Below are 19,092 nucleotides of genomic sequence, written 5' to 3'. Positions count from 1 at the left end.
ATAGCTCCAGCTGTGACACACCAGCAGCATTTCCAGATTTTGTACTGCATTAAGGATTTATTTTCACTTTGTTGCCTAGCAGAGAATTAATTGGAAGGCCCATCAAAGCTTCCCAGGCTTCCTCGGGACAAAGTTAGAGGCAGTCTTCAACACCCAGCGCCAATTTGGAAAAGAGGACAATGTTGTGTGGATAGGTGGTCAACTCATCAACTCTGGAAATGTGCATCTCTGGGTATCGATGTCACTAAAGCCAGATAAATGCATTCAGTAAAACTAATGATATAAGAACATGTGAATATCAGATTGGTAGTTAATTTATTGGATACATTTATTGAGACAGTGTAGGGGGAGCAAAACAGAGACTCAGCTTTCAGGGAGCTAACAGTTGGTTTTTTTTTAAGGAGCTAGACTATGAACAGACACAAGCAAAATAAGTGCAGAAAGTGGAGAGTGCTGAGAGGAAGTAGAACAAGGTAATTGGACAAAGTGCCTTTTAGGGGTGTGATGGCTAACTTAATATGAAGGCCAGAGAGGGCCTCTGAAAAGGCGACATTTGGAATGAACCAATCACATAAAAAACTTGGAGAAAAGTCTTTCAGATAAGAGGAGCCAGCAAGTATAAAGGTTTGGAGTTGGAAAAGGACTTAAAATATTCAACGAACAGAAAGAGGGTCTGGGAGACTGGAGGGTAGTAAGGGGTTGGAGAATTAAGCATATAGCAGGTCATCTAAGTCCCCTTAACAGCATGATACAGAGTTTAAATAAGTCTAAAATGCAATGGATTTCATCTGGATGACTAAAGGAGTGGTTGGATTGAATGGGAATTATAATCTACCTTAAGGCAGGACACTAGGCATAAAATTCCCCACCCTGACTTTTCTACTAATAATAACATAAGACCCTAACCATCTACTTAACCATCTACTTAACCTTCTTGGAGTTTTAGATTCTTTTTCTATTGACAGAGAGTACTGCCACTCTTTGTTCGGTGCTATGCCAGATGCAGTGTATCTCATTTAAAACTCCCAAGAAACTCATGAGGGAAAACATTATTCATGTTTTACAGAGCAAGAAACTGAGTCTCCATAAACCACCCCTGCCACTTGTGGTGTTTCTGGGTACATGTTGTTGGTTTAAGGCATAATCTTTCTTGGATGCCACCCAAGGACATGAAAGACATTGAGAGAGAGATCATGGGTGGGTCCCCTGTAAATCCCCTTGCAGCGAAGAGCCAGAACAGTTGGGATGAGTATACATACACCATTTACTGACAGCATGGGCCTTTGAGAGAACATTGATTTCAGAACCAGGAGACCAAGTCACCACCAAAAATCTGAATCGGACTTGATATCTGACCTTGAAGACAAACCATCTAGAGGTTAGATCTCTATCTGGTAGAAAGACATATGATGCTAACTTCCTCAGTTTCTCTTTGGAGTGTCCCAAAGATGAATAGGACTGCCTTAATCCCTGTCCTCATTTTCAGTTACAGGGTTTGAAATGTTCTTGAAAGCAGGTGCTATAAGCTCCTTTAAAAAAAAAAAAAGACAAAATGTCACCTAAATGCCATATATATATAATATATATATGTATGTATATATTTTAACAAGCAAGTGTCATAATAATAGATGATATGAATTAAGCAGTAATTTTTATTTCCTCTGTGCCACACCCCTCCCAATATAATATGCTTTTTTTTAAACTAGGGTCTAAGAGGACTGCCTGTTGGGTTTGTGCCTCCAGCACATCACGTGGAATGGGAGGGGGGGAGGCGATGAGGTGGAGGCCGCCTGTCCGGAATGTCACTGTTCCCTGGCAGAATTCTGGTCAGCTTCCTCCCGGAGTCACAGATGGCCACGACAGGCGCACCAAGCCTCTATCTGCCACTCCTGCTCTTCCCTGCAAGTTCAGCCTGGATGTAAAAGCTGTGCTTTCCTTGTTGCCCAGTGTCCTGAAGGCCCGGAGTCTTCACCCACCGGGGCATTGTCTCTGAGGCCAGTCCTGGACAGGCCGCCACTCCCCTTCCTCCAGCAGACTCAGCCCTCACCCCTTTTGCAGTTCTTTGACCAAGATTGCCAGCGAGGGCGCTCAGCTCCGGTTCCTGAATTCCAAGAGTGTCCTGTTCAGCGAGGGTGGAAGCTATCTTCTTGGAGGGCCTCCCGGCCACCAAGCCCCTCAGCCTCCAGAGTCCCCAGGCCGCATATCAGCTTTGGCGTGTTAATTCCTAGAGGGGCACAAGCGCAGCGCTGACCGCGGTGCTGACCGCCTGGCCAGGGGGCGTGTGAGCATGGCACCACTGCCTGCAGCCGCTTCCGCGCTTCTGCTGACTCAAGGGGTTTATTTTTATTTCTATTTGGGGCTACTTCAGCATTAGCCATCGCCACAGTTTTCTTAACGAACTGTAAAAGGTGCCTTAATCGTGAGAGTTTGGCTTAATGTGCTGGGGAGAGAAGGAGAAAAGGGTGATAAAAAATGTTCAGTGTCCGTCCGTCTGTCTCTCACTCATTCTCTGTCTCTCTGTCTCTCTGTCTCTCTCTGTCTCTGTCTCTGTCTCTCTGTCTCTGTCTCTGTCTCTCTCTCTCTTTCTCTCTCTCTCTCTCACACACACACACACACACACACACACACACACAGTAACACGTGGGCGCGCTCACTGCTGGGAGGGAAGCGAAGAGCGATGCAGGGGGGGGAGTGCGGGGTGGGGTGTGCCTGCGGGGAGGTGGAGGGTGTAGACGGTCCAGCGTGTACTTGAATGGGGAGGGCTGGGATTCCGGGCGCTCGGCCCCTCCTTCCTCCCGAGCCAGCCAGTCCCTCGGCAGAGCGCTCGGGCTGCACTGATTTGCTCTCGGGAGTGTGCTATTTGCATATGACTTGCCCATTTGTGAATTTGGCTCCCCAACTCCTCTCTTCACTTCACCTGTGCCTCCCAGTTCTGAGCACTTTGCAGGCGCCCACCCGCCTCTCGACCACCTCTGCCGCCCGCAGGCACCTCCTCTCTTGCTCTCCCTGCTCACCCACCCACCTCTCTCCTCTCCGTGCCACGTTGGTTTGGGTAGCTGCTCCGCGCTGGGTTCCTCCTCCTCTCTTTCCCTCCAGTCCTCCTGGTTCTCTTCCTCCGGCTGCTGCTGCTGCTGCTGTTACTGCTTTTCCTTCAGTTGGGAAACCTGGGAAGCAGGCGGAGGCTCGTGGAGCTCTTCCAGAAAGTGCAGGGTTAACAGCGTCCGCGCCTTTCCTCCGAGACTCCAAGAAACACGCGAAGAACTCTTCCTGCAGCCGCCTTTTGCTTGGCAGTTCTGCATTGCATCTCATGGAAGTGGAAAAAGAAAAAAAAAATGTTCAAACTGCTTGGATGTTGGGATAAACTAACCTGAACCTACTTGGGCGTCCTGCTGTCTCTTCCTCCTCCTTCATTTCCACCTTTCCTCTTTGTGGCTTCCCGGAGTGTGCAGTTAAGTCATCAAACCTGAGGTGCCTGGAGATCAGGAGGAAGCCCCGAGGGCCTCCCCTGACATGTTTGGCATTACTGGGCTCCCTAGGAGGGTTGCTATACCTGGGTGGACTTTGGCATCCTAAATTTAAACACCAGGCAAGGCAGTAGGGGATTTTGCCTTCTTTTTTTTTTTTTTTCAAGTAGTATTTTTTTTTTTTAACTGATTCATCATCTATCTTGAAAGCGCTTCTTCCTTCCCTCTTTCCAAAATTTGAACAAGTCTTCTTCCTGCTATGATGGGCCCCTGGGCAACATGAACTTCATTATTCCTCACTGGCTGGAATTCAAACTGCCTATCTGTAGTGGTCCAGTGCGTTGACCATGCACCTGAGAATCCACGCGAGACGGAGCCCTCCTCGCCGGCCGGCCTGGACGCTTGGGATCTGGTCCCTCTTCTGGGGATGTATCGTCAGCTCTGTGTGGAGTTCCTCTAATGTAGCCTCCTCCTCCTCCTCCTCATCGTCGGGGTCTCACTCTCAGCACGAGCACCATTTCCACGGCAGCAAGCATCACTCAGTGCCTATTTCTATCTATCGCAACCCAGTTTCCCTGCGAGGAGGGCACGGTGGGTCTCTCTGCTCTTTATATCCTTTTAATGGGGCATAGCAATTCCTTAACCCACACGCCGCTCAGGTAATGTCAAGGGTGGGAAGAGAATAAAAAAATGAATTTAAAATGATGAAAGGCATCGCATGTTTATGAGGGAAGAAAATGTCCAGTTTCCCTGTAAAGACATGTCGATGTTTTCTGACCTGGCCCCCCTACCCCCAATTTTCTCTGATGGATTATTCTCTCCTTAGCTCCCTTATCCATAGCTGCACCGACACCACATACTTCTGCCTTTACAACTGTCCCCCTTTTTGTCACCCCTCCCCCACGTGAAAGGCAACTTATTAAGATAATTTCCACAGTGCTGCACTTTGAGAATTAATTCATTCACCTTGCTTTCACCCTTCTCTCTGATCTTGCTTGGGAGCTAGTTACAGGGAAATAGCAGACATCAAGAATCCTTAGGTTTTCAGCTGGAAGTTGTTTGAACTGCTGTAAAGTGGCCTGTGTGGCAAAGGCTGGGGGTGAGGGGGAGTAGTTAAAGGCAGAAAATGTAATTAATGAGCAGTGGCCATTATTGCTTCTTTGGGCAGCTTTATGCATAGAAAGAGTTTATAAAAAACTGTATATCTAATATTGCTAACTACCAGAGAGGAAGAAATCTATAGACAAGGCATAGTGCACTTATCATTGACCCAAATGTAAATTATAATAACTTCGATTCCACTATTTATGCAAATGTTATTTCAATTAAAAGTAGCAGGGGTGGGCTTGTTCACACAATTTTGCTTCAAATCCTCCTTGCATAGCTCCTGAAGGAAGAGATCTCTGGCTTTTAAAACTATTTTCAGCTGTATGCAGGTTGTCTCGGAAAGGGTGATGTCTGCCTCTAACGTAGGAACTTGCTGTAGTAAAATGTTCTGAAGAAGAGAGCTTCATTATTTGTTTACTATGCACTCCATTCCAATGGCCAGGAGAATAAGAATCACAGACCTGATTACAGAAGCAGACCCCAGAGAGCTGCACAAGTGAACTACACCGGAGGTCCCCTGCCCTAGCTTGTATTTTGAAGACCTATAACATGAAGACCCCATTCGGAACATCAGTTCTTCCCACTGCCTCCTAGCCGTGGGATTCTGCTCTGCGCTGTCTGTAGGGTTAAATGGAAGCACATTGAGAAAATGCCAGCACGTACTCTGGCTCTCTCTTTAAATTTCATTTGATGGAGTTGTCAAGCAGCTCAGAGCTTGTAAGGTTGGTGGAGTGGGGTGGTGGGGAGGAGGGAATGATCGATCTTGATCAGCTTGCTGTGTTCTCTGTGATTTCTGTAGAGGCTTCTGTTTTTAAAAAAACAAAGCCCCCCCCCCAACCCCATCAAACAAGCATACAAACTAACAAACAAATATCTTAGGAGAGGAGAAACACACACACACACACACACACACACACACAAGCAAATGCCATTTTACTGATATGGAAACTGATAGTTCCGAAGAGGAAGAGGGACTGGAAGTGGAGGTGAGCTTATAAAGAGTGGCAAAGAATAGAAGGGTCGTGGGGCTGGAGAAAGCCAGACAGACTATTACTAATAGCCATAATTAAACACAGAAACACTCAGCGATAATTGGGTAAATTTTGCTAATTAGTATAATTGATCAGCGGGGAGATGAAGATTATGCCTTAGTTAGAGGTTATAAACTGGCAGAGTCTGGGTGTTTTCTGTTCAGGATGTGAACAGTTAAAAGCACCGAGGAGTTAAGTGATGGAATTTGCAGAGCTCTACTTCCCAGGGGTTCCTAAATCTCTAAATCTTCCAAGTTTCTCTCTCTCTTTCTGCCTCCTTCTCTTCCTCCCTCTCCCTCTCTCCTAAAATTGTTGAGCCTTACACAAGTTAATCACAACTCTTCTCTGTTTGCTCAGTACCGTCTTTTTGACTGGTTCCCAGTCTGGTTTCTCATTAACCTACATCTGATAAGATTCAGTATGATGGAAAAGAAGAACAAAGCAAATAAATGATGAGAGACCCCAGAAAAGCTCCCCAGGTCTATTGGAGCTCCAGAACACAGTCAACTCCAGGGTCTGCAAACCTAAGACAGGAAAGCTCGTGAAGTCAGCTCCTCAGTATCCTCATTCAATCCTGAAGTCCCATTCCATTGATTTGAGGCTTGGAGAATGAATTCCTCTATATCAAGCAGGCTCCTTGCATATATAATTAATGTTTTTGAGCTCAGAATCAAGAGAAGCAGTGATCACCAAAATGCCCCAACCTTTGGCTCCAATTCCCCTTCCAAATTGAGACCTTTGGAGCCCTGAAAGGACCCAGAGACCCCTCAGTGCTTTTCTAACCTGCTTCTCATTCTTACTGAAAGTATGCTTGTTTTCCCCTCATCCAAAACAAAGGCTTAGCTAACAGCAATTGTTTTTAAAAGCCTTTTGGATGGAGGTGGTAGGAGGCATAGCACCATGAGACTAATGGTTGTTACTAATAGTGTTCTGCCAACCTTATTCTAGAGTTAAAGACACCAGTCTCTGTTTTCTGTGAAAAAGTAAATACCTATATTCTGGTAAAAAAGAAAACAAGAGGCTTGAACCCAAGAACTCAAGGGACTCAAGGGAGATTATTTTGTTTGTCTTTTCTTTCCCCCTTGCCCGTTTCCTGAGAAGCCAAAAGTCCTCAGAGTTTCCCTTTAAATCAGCTGTTGGCACCCTCTCCCCAAAACCATTATGCCCTAGAGTGGAATGAATTCACACTAAGACAGATAGAAGAAACAGAAGTTTTCTAAACATATTTTACATAGCCTTGGTTCCAATCTTTTAGAAAATGATGTATGGATTTACCTACAGTTTTTATTACAAGGCCCTCTAGAGAAGGCTGAGCTTCTCTATGGGTTGTAGAAAACAAAGCCACACATTCCTGGGACGCCTAAAATAGTCTCATATTAAGATTGTGTCTCAGGATACAATGAACTCTCCTCTTAACTGGAAATTGGCAAGCTTTTTCCTCAGTGCTTAGTCCCTTCTCTGAGGTTCCTTGCTCTCTTTTGTGATCTCTTTATTCAAAAATCATTCAGTCAGCATTTATTGAGTATTTGCTATGTGTCAGTCTGTGTCCTATTTGCTGGGGATAGAAGAGTAAATAAGACATTGTGGTGTTCAGCTAGAAATAAGTTTGGAAGTATTTTGATCATTTATGGTAAGTCCTTCTATGATTTAGAAAATGGGGGGAGGCAGGATGAGGATCCAGATACTTCATAAAATCAATTAATATAGAATGTAAATATCCTTTATAAAATACAGACTTACATTTTTCTGTTATTCAAATTTTTCTTACAGATATTTTTCATCCTTGCCTTTATTACTATACTTAAATATCATGTTTATCAAAACTGGTAGAGAGTTTAGTGGTATGGGACACATAAATACTAATATATATTTGTTTACTAACCTTCAGTTTCCTAAAGAATTTTTATATGTTTATTTTTGTCTCACCTGCCTTTAAGAAGTCAATCTATCTAAAAATAAATGTTTAAATATTTATAGTTTAGCAAACAGGCTTTTCTAAGTATCCTAGGTCTAGGATATATCTTACATTTTATCCTCCATAATGTAACAAACTTGACTGACTCCAGGCCTTAGGGGAAACTAGTTGAGAACAGAACTCAACTTGAAAAGGGGACACACAACAATATATTTAGTGAAAAGTCTCTTGCTTAGCAACGTGTATGTGTGTGTGTGTGTGTGTGTGTGTGTGTGTGTGTGTGAGAGAGAGAGAGAGAGAGAGAGAGAGAGAGCTGAATCCTATCTGAATCATCTTAACAGGAGCGGTGCTGGCCCCACTTGTGTCACATCAGCCAAGAGTCCTTCCTGTGAGGAATTATATTACTCATTCATTGTCACAGACAACTACCTCTTAAGTTTTTCCAGCCATGGGGCCTGTTTTGCTCTGATCTATTGAGCACTTTCTCATGCTCAGCCAGCTGCTTTCTAACCACTTTCCCTCTCCCTTCCTTCTTGGGATTCAGTTTGCTGAATAATTAATAGTGTTGGTTGACAGATAAAATGATAAGATTTATATGCTTTTGTCCTTGGTGATAAATTAATTAAATTGGGTTCTCCTTGTCTCTCTCCTCTTGATACATTGTTTTTCTTCTCTAAAATTTGCTGGCAAGTGTTAGGTCTGGAGATTAACACGTTCTTAATAAAAGATAGGAAGATTGTAATATTGTAGTGTAAATTTCTTCAGGGCTTCCAACATGGATCACTGGTTGAGGTGCAGGTGAGGGCTGCCAGATCTTAGGGAGAGATGAGACCATTAAAACAACTATTTCCTGGGGGATGAGCTTTACCAAACTGACTGATAACCAAGATTCCTTAGTAAAAACTTTAGCCCCTCATTGTCTGATTTTGAAACTGGAGGAGGTAACACATTGTATATTACATTTTAGTGGGTGAATTTACCAGATCTCAGAAAGCTAGCTTTGCTGGAACCCTGGGTAATCAGGTAGGGAAGCAAATGTCTGAAGATAAACTATGAACTTATTCATATTTGCTTCCCTGTATTAGTTTGTTGGGGCTGCCATAAAAAAATATTAAGTCACAGCCTGGGTGGCTTAAATAACAGAAATTTATTTTCTCACAGTTCTGAAGGCTAGACTTCCAAGTTCATGATGTTGGCAGATTTTGTTTCTTCTGAGATCTTTCTCTATATCTTATAGACTGATACCTTCTTACTGTGTCCTCACCTGGTCTTTGCTCTGTGTTTACCCAACCCTGATGTTTTCTTGTATGCTCAAATTTCCTTTTCTTATAAGGATACTGATCAGGTTGGATTAAGGCTCCCCCAAATGTCTCATTTTAACTGAATCACCTCTTTAAAGGCACTATTTCCAAATACAGTTACACTCTGAAGTACTGAGGATTAGGGTTTTAACATTTGAATTTGGGGGGGGGGTCACAATTTATCCTGTAACATTCTTCCTCCACCCCATCTCCCCCAGATCCTGTCATTGGAAAAGAAGTAAAATTGTACCATTTGGTGAATCTCTGTTGAACTCAAACTTTCACAGTGGAAAAATAAAGCCTTCCAGGACAATGGTAGTAACTTACACTATTGATAAAGATGATTGATGCCTCAGGAGGACACATTCTATTTATATGTAATAGCTACGGAGAAATCAACACCAGTAGGTTTAGTTGAAACTTGTGTTTGTTTTCCTTCTAGTTAGCCTGGTGAGACTGAGTCTGCACCTTGATGTGCCTGTATGCTAATCCTGACGATAGCCACGTGCTCTGCATGTGGACTCTAGTGTCCACACTAGGCTCTCTCTACTTGCCCTGCTGCCTTTCCGGACCAGACATTCCTACCTTGCAGTGACTTCCATTTTAAACTACAGTTGCTCACTATTTTTTTTTCCTAACACACATCACCATCTCTTTCCACATCTCATTTTTCAGTGAATAAGAGCAGGTTAAATAAGTATCAGTAGATTTTTGGCAGCTGAAGAATGTGGATTAATTTTATTATTTTTTTCCTGTTGGACTTTTTTATGTTGTGAAAGTTCATTTTAAACTATAAATGTGAAAAAAACCTGTCTACTTTATGGCATGGCTATGAGGCTTGGGCGACATGATTTAGAAAATGTCTTGTAATTATAATACCTTTGCGGTTATAAATCCCAATCAAGGTATTTAACTCTTTGGGGAAAGAAATGGATTTTTCTTTTCTTTATCTGTATGTTTTTGTTTTTGTATTCAGATACTTCTGAAAAATGATTTTGAGAATATGTACTTCTAAAGATATTTATTATGATAGTAAAGTTATCATGGGCAGTATAGTATAAGGTGGGGTAGGGGCTGTCAATCAAGGATCTATGAGTTGGAGGAATAGGTCTCAATCTTCTTTTTGTCATTGAGGAATTTTGTGAACCTGGATAAGTCACAGGACTTGACTTACCTTGATTTCTTAATCTGTACACTGATAATGGCAATAGTAATACTTACCGTAAATACATCACAGAATTGTGTGGGAAATTGAACAAGTTGTGCTAAGTACATTGTAAACCACTGTATGCAGGTTAAATACAATGTGAGAAATGTTTTCATGATAATGCTCTTTCAATTCCTGGTACAAAATTGAACTTCAGTGTTAAATGTTGGCTGGTTGGTAGTTTGAGCTTAAAGAACAAGTATCAACTAATCTTCGTTTTTTTACCTGTAGCAATACTTTTGCCTCCAAGAGATTACTACTTTTACTCACCATTTCTTTATGGAAATGCAGAAGAGAAAACCTTAATATGTATTTCCTTGTTTGTGGCACTGAAAGACAATGCCATGTGTGGTCAGCTTTTGCTTTTTGGTAACATATAAACATCCATGCCAGGTACATTTTTGCCTGGAATAACAGATTATAACAAAACTGCTCAGAAACTCAGGGATCTAGTGAAGTGAAAGGAGTGTGGCCTCCAAGACATGTCCTGAGAACATGTTGGAAATTCAGAATTGGATCTTGTGTCTAGCAAACTCTACAGGATTTCAGCATTTCTATGTGATACACAGTATCCATTCAAAACAAAAATTCTGAGTCTAGTTTATACTAGGAAAGGACAGGTCTTTCAGTTACTGTTTTCAGATCTGGAAATAGAGATCTCCTTTTGATGATATTTCTGATACTTTTACTCACCAGGACTTAAGGGTCATAGGGGTGGTGGGAGCACATTTTTATGCCAGAACCCTTAGATTTGACTTTGTGGCGCCCAAATTAAAAACCAGAGTTTTAAATTTCTTAGGGAAAGGATATTATGCTGAGTCATAGATTTTACTCCTAGTTTCCCCTCTGACCAACTTTGTGACTTTGGATATGACATTATTTTTAAAAATTGTATTAACTCTTACTTAACATGTAGACATCATATGAGATATCTTGATCTTATAACCTATTCTCTTTCTTTTATGTGTAGTTTTCTGTGTAGCATAAAGTGTGTGCCTTCATACTATGTAGCTGCTGAAAATTGTCTTTTTTTATTTCTGTCTTATTTCTACAATGAGAGGGTTGAGTTAGATGACTGCTCCAATGGATTCTCAGCACATGGTCTGCATGATTCTTCAATCTATATGTCTTAAAGGACACCATTGTGTATCTTAAACCTGAGCTCCTTTATATGTCTATTTTCTTGACTAGCATGATAACTTTTGCCAAAGCCACAAGCCACATTTTTCTCTTTTCTGCTCTGACAGAAGCAGCATAATGAACAACAGTGGTGCACTGTGAGGTTAGAAAGCCCACAATCCAACTTCACTGCAGAGTCACACGGAGATGGGGAGAGCACAGCTCTCATTTAAACAAACCTTATTAATACTAGAAAGGAGCTCAGTGTGGTGTTTAAGAAGCTCTGCTGTGTTTAGCCCCATCAGAGCAGAGGGCAGAATAGCGACTGAGTTTATAAAGACCAGATGGATTATTGCTACTTACGTTTGGAGTTTTCAGAGACTGCCCTGGATCCTACACCAACATACTATGCACACCTACTGTGTGCCCAGCTCTCTTCCACTGCTTTGCATGCATGATTTCATTTCATTCCCACAGTCCTTTGACATTAATAATGTTACCACCATTTCATAAGTGAAAAGAATGAGGCTCGGAGAGGTTAAGTGGCTTGACCAAAGTAATGTGGTGGTAGAGCCAGAATTCAGACCCAGGCCTGACCGCAAAGCTCTTGCTCTCTCTGCTATACCACAAGTCTGTTATCCCAAGAACAGACAGAAAACAAACACAGCAAGCTCTTTTGTCAGGAATACAGTGCACAGTTTAATGAACCATTCTGATTAATGTGGTTGACACCCCTTTCCAAAGCGTCTAGGAGAGTGTCCCGTTCATAATAAATGCTTGAATGTTTATCAGTGCCTGCACCTATTCTGACCCAGGGAGATATTATTTAAAAGGATCAGAAGGATCAAACATCCATATGTGACACATACTTTTTGAAAGAATGAGTAAATGATTGAGTGGAGTGCCACATGACTGATTCCCATTCGATAGGTGAGTAAGGATAGTAATTTACAGATGAGGCAAAGGATAGGGAACGCCACGTACCCCTCAAAAGCACAACAAGTCTTGGAGTTTCAGGGCTAAAAGAGAGCTTAGGGATTATCTGACCCTCCCTGATATTTCAGGTGGGCAAAGTGGGGACTTGGCCATGGGCATCTAGTCAATATCCAATTTGTTTGGGAGCTGGGCAGTCTGACTCCAAGGGTTCATCACCTTACTCTTATTCTACTGCAGGAAGGCCAACTGCTCACTTCTTTAAGACCCTGTCTCAAAGTGTAACCTTGTCTCCCACCTCTCTTTCTGCAGATTGCTCCTTAACCAGATATGATCCTACAGGATCATATTCTGCCAGTGTTGGACATTTCTGGCCTTTTGTAAAAATTAGTCCCTCATGTGTATTCTTCTTAGGTGCTTGACTTTGTGCTAAGAAGTAGGGCTTCTTGAGGTGTTCTAAGACTTCCTCTATACAAGGTGGGGGGACCCCAATGTGAAAAAGTACTCAGATTCAGGTGTCTGTGCTGGGAGACACTACGTGCCCAGATTGGGTCTCACTTGTCAGAAAGGAGGGAGGAAACAGGCTGTGTCGTGCCACCTGTCTGTTTCCCATCTGACAACCATAACCGAGTTATTGTTCAAAGACCTGCTCCCTGCTCCAGTCCCCGCCCCTGGCTCACCAGCTTTTGACAGGCCATTTGAACCTAAACCAACAAGCTTAGAAATCAACAAGCCACATTTTTCTGGGCTACTGTTCTCACCCACCCTTGTTTCGCTGTTTTGAAATATTCCTGCCATCCTCCCCACGTTAAAACATAACTGGGTAATACTCCTGAGTGATTTTCTCCCAAACTATGAATTTCAACTCTTTCTGAGGCACTCTTTCAGAATTTGAATATAATTACACTCTTTGGGTGCAAATTGTGGTTTTTGCTACACAGGAAACTAATGGAAATGATCTGCCTGTTTCTGTAGTTTTCAGATTATATGCTTCAGAACCGGGGGTATATATTTAGGCTGCTTTTCCGTGTGGCACATTAAAATGAAAATGAACTCAGGGTGAGCCACCACGGTTGCTAGGCAGTAGTAGAGAGGGTTGATAGAGCACAGCGTTTAACTGAATGTGTGGATCTTTTACTTAACATTTATTTGCTGGGCACCTTTGTCATTTGGTGTTGTAGAAGGGAAGGAGGAGGAGAGAGGTAGGTTCTGGTTGTCTGCAGAGACACAAACGAGGAGGAGGAGACAGCCCAAACGGCCAAGTGAAATGAGTACTTTTTAAAATTTGAAATTGCCGCACAGAGAACTCTTTTATAACAAAGAGCATGCAAGACTTGCAGCAAGACTTGTGTCTCACGGGTTCAGGGACAGGGGTTTGGGCAGACACATGCCCAGAATGGTAGCAATCATGAGCAAAGAACTAGTCCCCCAGGCTTGCCCTTGTGTCCATGGCTCCAGACAAAAGGCTTCCACTCTGATTGAAAATATTAAATGTGCTTCCATGGTCTGTTCATTTAACTCCTGGCCTGAAATCCCAGACTTATCATGAGCAAGCAGTGATGGGGCAGCAAAAGCTTTGGGCTTCTTTGCAGGTATAGATAATAGAGTCACCTCAGCTGTTTCGAATCCCTGGTTTTCATGAAAAGCCCAAAGGCCCTTGTGAGGAATTAGATCACAGATAAAACAAAGAAAGATCCTCTTGGATTTTGGAGGTCAGTGTTAGCAGCATCCTGACAGTTTAAAAGTTTGAAAAGATGATTAAAGAGTTAAGTAGCAGCTGTTTGGAAAATTTGGTCTCTTGAATAATTTGGGTGGAGAGAGAGTCCCGTGGTTTGGAGGGGCAAGGCTTTATTGCATATCTTTTTCCTTGAACAAATTATTTTATATTCCTTTCTGTGAACCCTCATCTCTGCATATTTGGATGGGTATCTTTGAGTGTTCACTGAAGTTAATCCAATCCTTTAAAAATAAACCAAGAAAAGAGACCTCTGTACTTTGACAAGAATGACAATGTCTCCTTTACTCTAAGTAATAATAATAATCGTAATAATATATTATTGTTTCTTTTAGTTCTTTCCATGCACCTGAGAGCCTTCTTAGGGTCCTAATTTATTTAATTTTCCCGTGAGGCAGGTACAGTTGTTTTCCCATTGTACAGATACAGATACTGAGGCACAGAATGTGTGTGTTATTTGCCTAAGGTGATACCGGTAATACAGGGTGAAACCAGGTTGGGTATCTAAGCAGTTTATATCCAGATTCGTGCTCTAAACATGTAAATATTTTTGCAATATTATCTGAGATGGTGGGAAAAAGTTCTCAGAGTCGTATTTGCAAATGTAGTACCTGACTCTTTTAAAAGGGCCTTTAGGTTCTTCCTAGAGGCAAGATTAATTATTAATTATGAAGACAGTGAAGATTTTCTACACCTAAAAGTATGCACTTACTTTGTGTCAGGTACTGAACTAAATGGTTGAGCTTACCTCATTTAATCTTTACTAACCATCCTTCAAATAAGATGCTATTATTATCATGAATTTACAGGAAAAGAAATTGAGCCTCAATGAGTTAGGTGGCTCACTCAGAGTTCTTCCACCTCCTAAGCAGTTAACTCTTTGAACCTATTGACGTTTTAATTCAGGTAATCAGTGCAAATATAAAATCTTTTCCCTGGCATTGAGACCAAGTGCTCAGAACACTTTCCTATATTCACAAGCCCTGTTCCATTATTATAGGCAATTATTTGTGCTTTCTGAAATGCCTGTGGAAACTCCTATGAGTTCCAGGGTCAGCTGGGAGAGAATGGTCAGGGATCCAAAAAGGTGGGACCTCTCCGTTGCCAAGGGAGCCTGTTCGTGACTCACCCACATCACTTTTTATTCAGCGTAAGAAACCCATTTATCAGGAAATTTGGTTTCCAACAGTTCCTATAGGCTTTTGCCTCAAATTATAATTCTAGCCAAGCCCCCAAACCTTCCTAGTTTTAGTTCTCAACTGCAAATTATAATAATCCTAAGGTTGCCCAGCAGCTTTGCCTTTGCAGTTTTGATATTCAACTTTCTGTTGCCAGCGATAGACCACATCCTAAGATATCTCTTCACTCCTACTAGATTGTCTTTAAGTCTACTTTTATTCTTGGTCCTTCATGCACATGGCAGGAAGTTCGTTAATTTTGAGGGTAAAACTAATGAAACAAATCTTTCAAGAATGGCGATGGTTTTTCATTTGGATTAGTGTGTGTGTGTGTGTGTGTGTGTGTGTGTGTGTGTGTGTCAGGGCACATGTGGGTGAGTGTGTGAGCCATAAAGAAATAATGTAGCATAAAGGCCTTGATAACAACTTAATTAGCTCCTGACCTGAAATGTAAAGACTAGACATGCGGACTAAGCCTGCTGTGCATCACAGACATAGGGATGTTTCAGTACCTGCTTCCTACTGCCCCGATGTCATTTGTCAGTGCATTTGTCTCATTGGGGCTCATATTGACATGTCAGTCATACTCTAAGAAGGGACAGCTCTAATGTAAGTTAGGAATGTAAACCTGGACCCCCGGCCCTCTGTAGCCAGTTCCCTGTTGTTGTTGTTGTTGTTTTTTAATGTCTATTTCTGATGTTTTCTATGCTACGCAGCCATTTTGTTTGTATGCACTGCTACCCTCATCATCTGTCAGTTATGAAGGACTCATGAGACTAGCTATCATATAAGAACACTCAGACAATTTTAAGATAGCAACCCTTTATTTCCCTGCACAAGTATCTCAATAACAGGAACTGAGAAATAGATGTTCCATCTGAACAGTAAGTTCCTCAGGGCCTGGAGTGATTCCAGTAAAAGAATTTTCTGATGAAAGACCTTCATTGGACTCAAAAACTGCTTTGCATTTGTGAAATTAGCAACTGCTGGGCTTGGAAGAGGTCTTCAGGAACCTTTTCCAATCAAATTATTTTTTATGTTAAGAAACTAAAAGCCTGAGAGTTTGTGGATTGATTCCCAAATCACACTTTTCAAGTTAGGGCCAAGGTAAAGCTGAAGCAGAAGTTTCCAGATTCTCTGTTTAGTCCTCTGTCTGCTCCACCACAATGGTGGCGTTCAAGTGTGTCAGGTGCCACCTGCTGGGCTGTGGACAAGGAGACTGAGAAAGTGGCTGGCACAACTGGAGTAATAAATCAGCACAGAAGGAGCAGAGAGAGTGAGAGCCCAGTTACTCCAAACACTCACACTGTTCACCTTAATCACTGCCACAGCAGGGGGTGCCTGCTCCAGCCCAGGTGTGACACTCCCTCCTAGGGTCCCCTACTTTCTCTCTGCCCCAGCAGCCTACATGGGAAACGCACTGTGCCACAGTTCAATCAAACCATTTGATGAGACACTTTTTTTTTTTTTTAGCTTAATTACATGGGAGATTTTATCCAGTGAAAAGGAAGAGGAATAAGAAAGGAAGAAATTAGACTGAAGTGTAAATCAGTTGAGGGCTTAGATGCTGCACTTTCTTTCGCTTTAATCAAGAGTGAAATGAGTGGCGAATTTTAAGGATCATTGCAAGACACCATTAATGACCCAAAGAGCTCTTGACTGAGGATGGTTTGTCATGAAAAGAAAAGCATAGACTTTGTCCAAAAAAAGAAGTATCTGAAGGTCGTACTTCCCTTTAGGAGGATGACATTGAGGGGCTGGACAGTTTGTTTTTCTGTGACTATTTCATCTTTAATTCCCCTTGGTAGCTAGCCAGTCCATTTGGTTCTCAAGAAGTATTTTAAATCAATGATGTAGTAAATATGTAGTGTGTAATTGGGATAATTACATGTCGAGAAGGAAAGTGGAGTGTGTTTTCCATTCATTTACTTTTAAACAGTACACCTGAAATCAGTATTTAAAGTTTTGTCCTGCTTCCCCTTGTAGTTGACATAGTTTTGGTATATTTCTCTATAACTTTTTGGTGTTTGTAAAAGAAGGTTTCACAGTGTTGCTGAAAGAAATTCATGATCTCTTTTGATCCTCACCGCAGCTCTCTGCAGCAGGAAGACAAGTGGTGTGATTGTTATCCGCCCTGTTTTTTAAAGGTTGATGTAATCAGAACTAAAGAGGTGTAAATGACTTGACTGAAGTCGTTCAAGTATTACTTGGCAGAGCAGAAGCTGCCAGCCATCTTCTGAATACTTCACTTTGCATGACTTAGTATCTCCTGTAGAATTTCAGGGCTTTCCAGTATAAGAGGAAAGGGCGGGGAAGAGAGAAAAGAGTGTTTGCAGTAGGATGGTTAGGACAGAGAAAGTGTGATACACCTTGATTGTACTTCACACTTAATTATTGAGATCTTGCAATGAGCAATTCGAGCCCTAGGCTGGGCTCCAGAGTGGATGATTGATGGACCCCTTTGCTTAAAGACTTACAGTATGGTTACAAATTTTTCAAGTGACACTTAGATCTATCCTTTCCATCTTCACAGCAACCTCAACCATGTCACCTGGACAGCTGCAACAGCCTCACTAACAGGCGTTCCTAAGCCTCCTACTCCCTTTCTGTCCATGCTCCACTCATTACCGGAGTCATCCATCTGAAGTGCCTGTCAGATTGTGTCATTCTTCCATGGGCTTCTCCTGGCCTGCAGCATGGACTGTAATCATATCCCATCACTAGCCCCATACCTGGGACAAAAGCTAATCCCTGCCCTTCATGATCTGGCCCCTGCACATTCCCGGCTTTATACTTTATTTCCTAACATGATCTTTGACCACCAACTTGGCCTTTTGGTTCCTTGAACCAGTCTTATTCTCACCATAGGGGCTTTATATCATCAGTTACTTCTCTTTGCAATACTTTTATTTTTATTCAGATTGCCACATGGTCATTCCTTCTTCTTACACCAGGTTTCAACTTCAGTGTCAGAGGCTCCGCTCAACGATCCAGGCTAAAAGGCACTCCTTCGAATCCCTCTCCAGCATAACATTTTCTTTTCATTATAGCACAAACTTCTCATTTTATGTGTATTGCTTCCATCAACCCACTAGAATGTAAGTGAGCTCCAAAAACAAAGACCTTGTTTAACCTGTGCACGGTACTATCTCTGGTGCTGGAAGTAGTGACTAGCGAGGAGTGAGTTTCTATAAACATTTGCTGAATGAATGGATGGATGAAAAGACGACATAGATTTTCTTTAAATGTGGCTCCCCCTCAGCATTTTAGGCTCTGTCCTCGCTAGCCCCTTTTAAAACTCCGTGGCTTAAAATATACACCGTTCCTTGGTTAGGAATCTCTTTTTACTTGATAGATTTCTACTCATTTTTCATGGTATAGCTCACTCCATAGAATCAGGTCTGCAAAGTCTTCCTACCTCCCCTCAGGACAGTGAACTTCTCAACCTTTTTTTTGTTTGTTTGTTTTTCTTCATAACACCTTTCTCATGGAATAGTTAAAATTAGTAAACATATATTATATTAAAGCTCTTACTATGTCCTAGGTACTGCCCTGGGTGCCAGATACTTAAATAGGATTATGATTTAGACCCTGTGGGACGTTCACGCCTTTGTAGAAGAGCTCACTCCCATTTTATTAAACATAGAATATTGAGTGGCTGTTATTTTTTCTCACTAGATCCTAACTTCTATGAGGGTAATAAATGAGTTACTTTGAATGACCAACATAGATGTTTTACAAAAGGTGCTTAATGATACTCATCAACTGAAGAATCTAGTGAACAGATTGAGAAGTAAGAACATAAAACATTTTAATGCACATAGTAGTATGACAAGCATCCTCAGATATGTAGTTAAGCATTAAAAAGGTCTTGGTGGGGAGCTAAATGTTCGATCAGTTTTGGAAGAATGGTTTCTATAAACATGCAGGGGAGAGAGTCAAATATATAAAATATTCAGGAAAAAGATAGAGAGATGTTCAAGGATCTGTGGCCCAATTCGCTGAGTGATGGGCATGTAGAAGAATGTGGAGAGATGGGTTAGCAAAGGAGATTGAGACTTTTTTTTTTGTATTTTTCTGAAGCTGGAAACGGGGAGGCAGT

At 42.0% G+C, this 19,092-nt stretch overlaps 1 protein-coding gene across 16 annotated transcripts in view; it reads left to right on the top strand.

Annotated features, from left to right (window-relative positions):
* Nucleotides 1-19,092, top strand: part of NRXN3 (neurexin 3) — a 1,648,091-nt gene that overhangs the window by 1,083,562 nt on the left and 545,437 nt on the right. For 3 of the 16 annotated variants that reach the window (XM_066272929.1, XM_066272924.1, XM_066272926.1), the window contains exon 1: nt 3,669-4,055. The exons of the other annotated variants lie outside the window; for them this stretch is intronic. In XM_066272929.1, the coding sequence (XP_066129026.1) occupies nt 3,812-4,055 (244 nt within the window). In that variant the 5' untranslated portion in view covers nt 3,669-3,811. Of the gene's footprint in view, nt 1-3,668; nt 4,056-19,092 lie in introns of those variants that run through there. 16 annotated transcript variants of the gene reach the window in all.

This window comes from Saccopteryx bilineata, chromosome 4 (genome assembly GCF_036850765.1).
Source record: "Saccopteryx bilineata isolate mSacBil1 chromosome 4, mSacBil1_pri_phased_curated, whole genome shotgun sequence".
NCBI lineage: Eukaryota > Metazoa > Chordata > Mammalia > Chiroptera > Emballonuridae > Saccopteryx > Saccopteryx bilineata.
The sequence above is the reverse complement of the archived record's forward strand: the minus strand, read 5'-3'. Positions and strand labels throughout refer to the sequence as shown.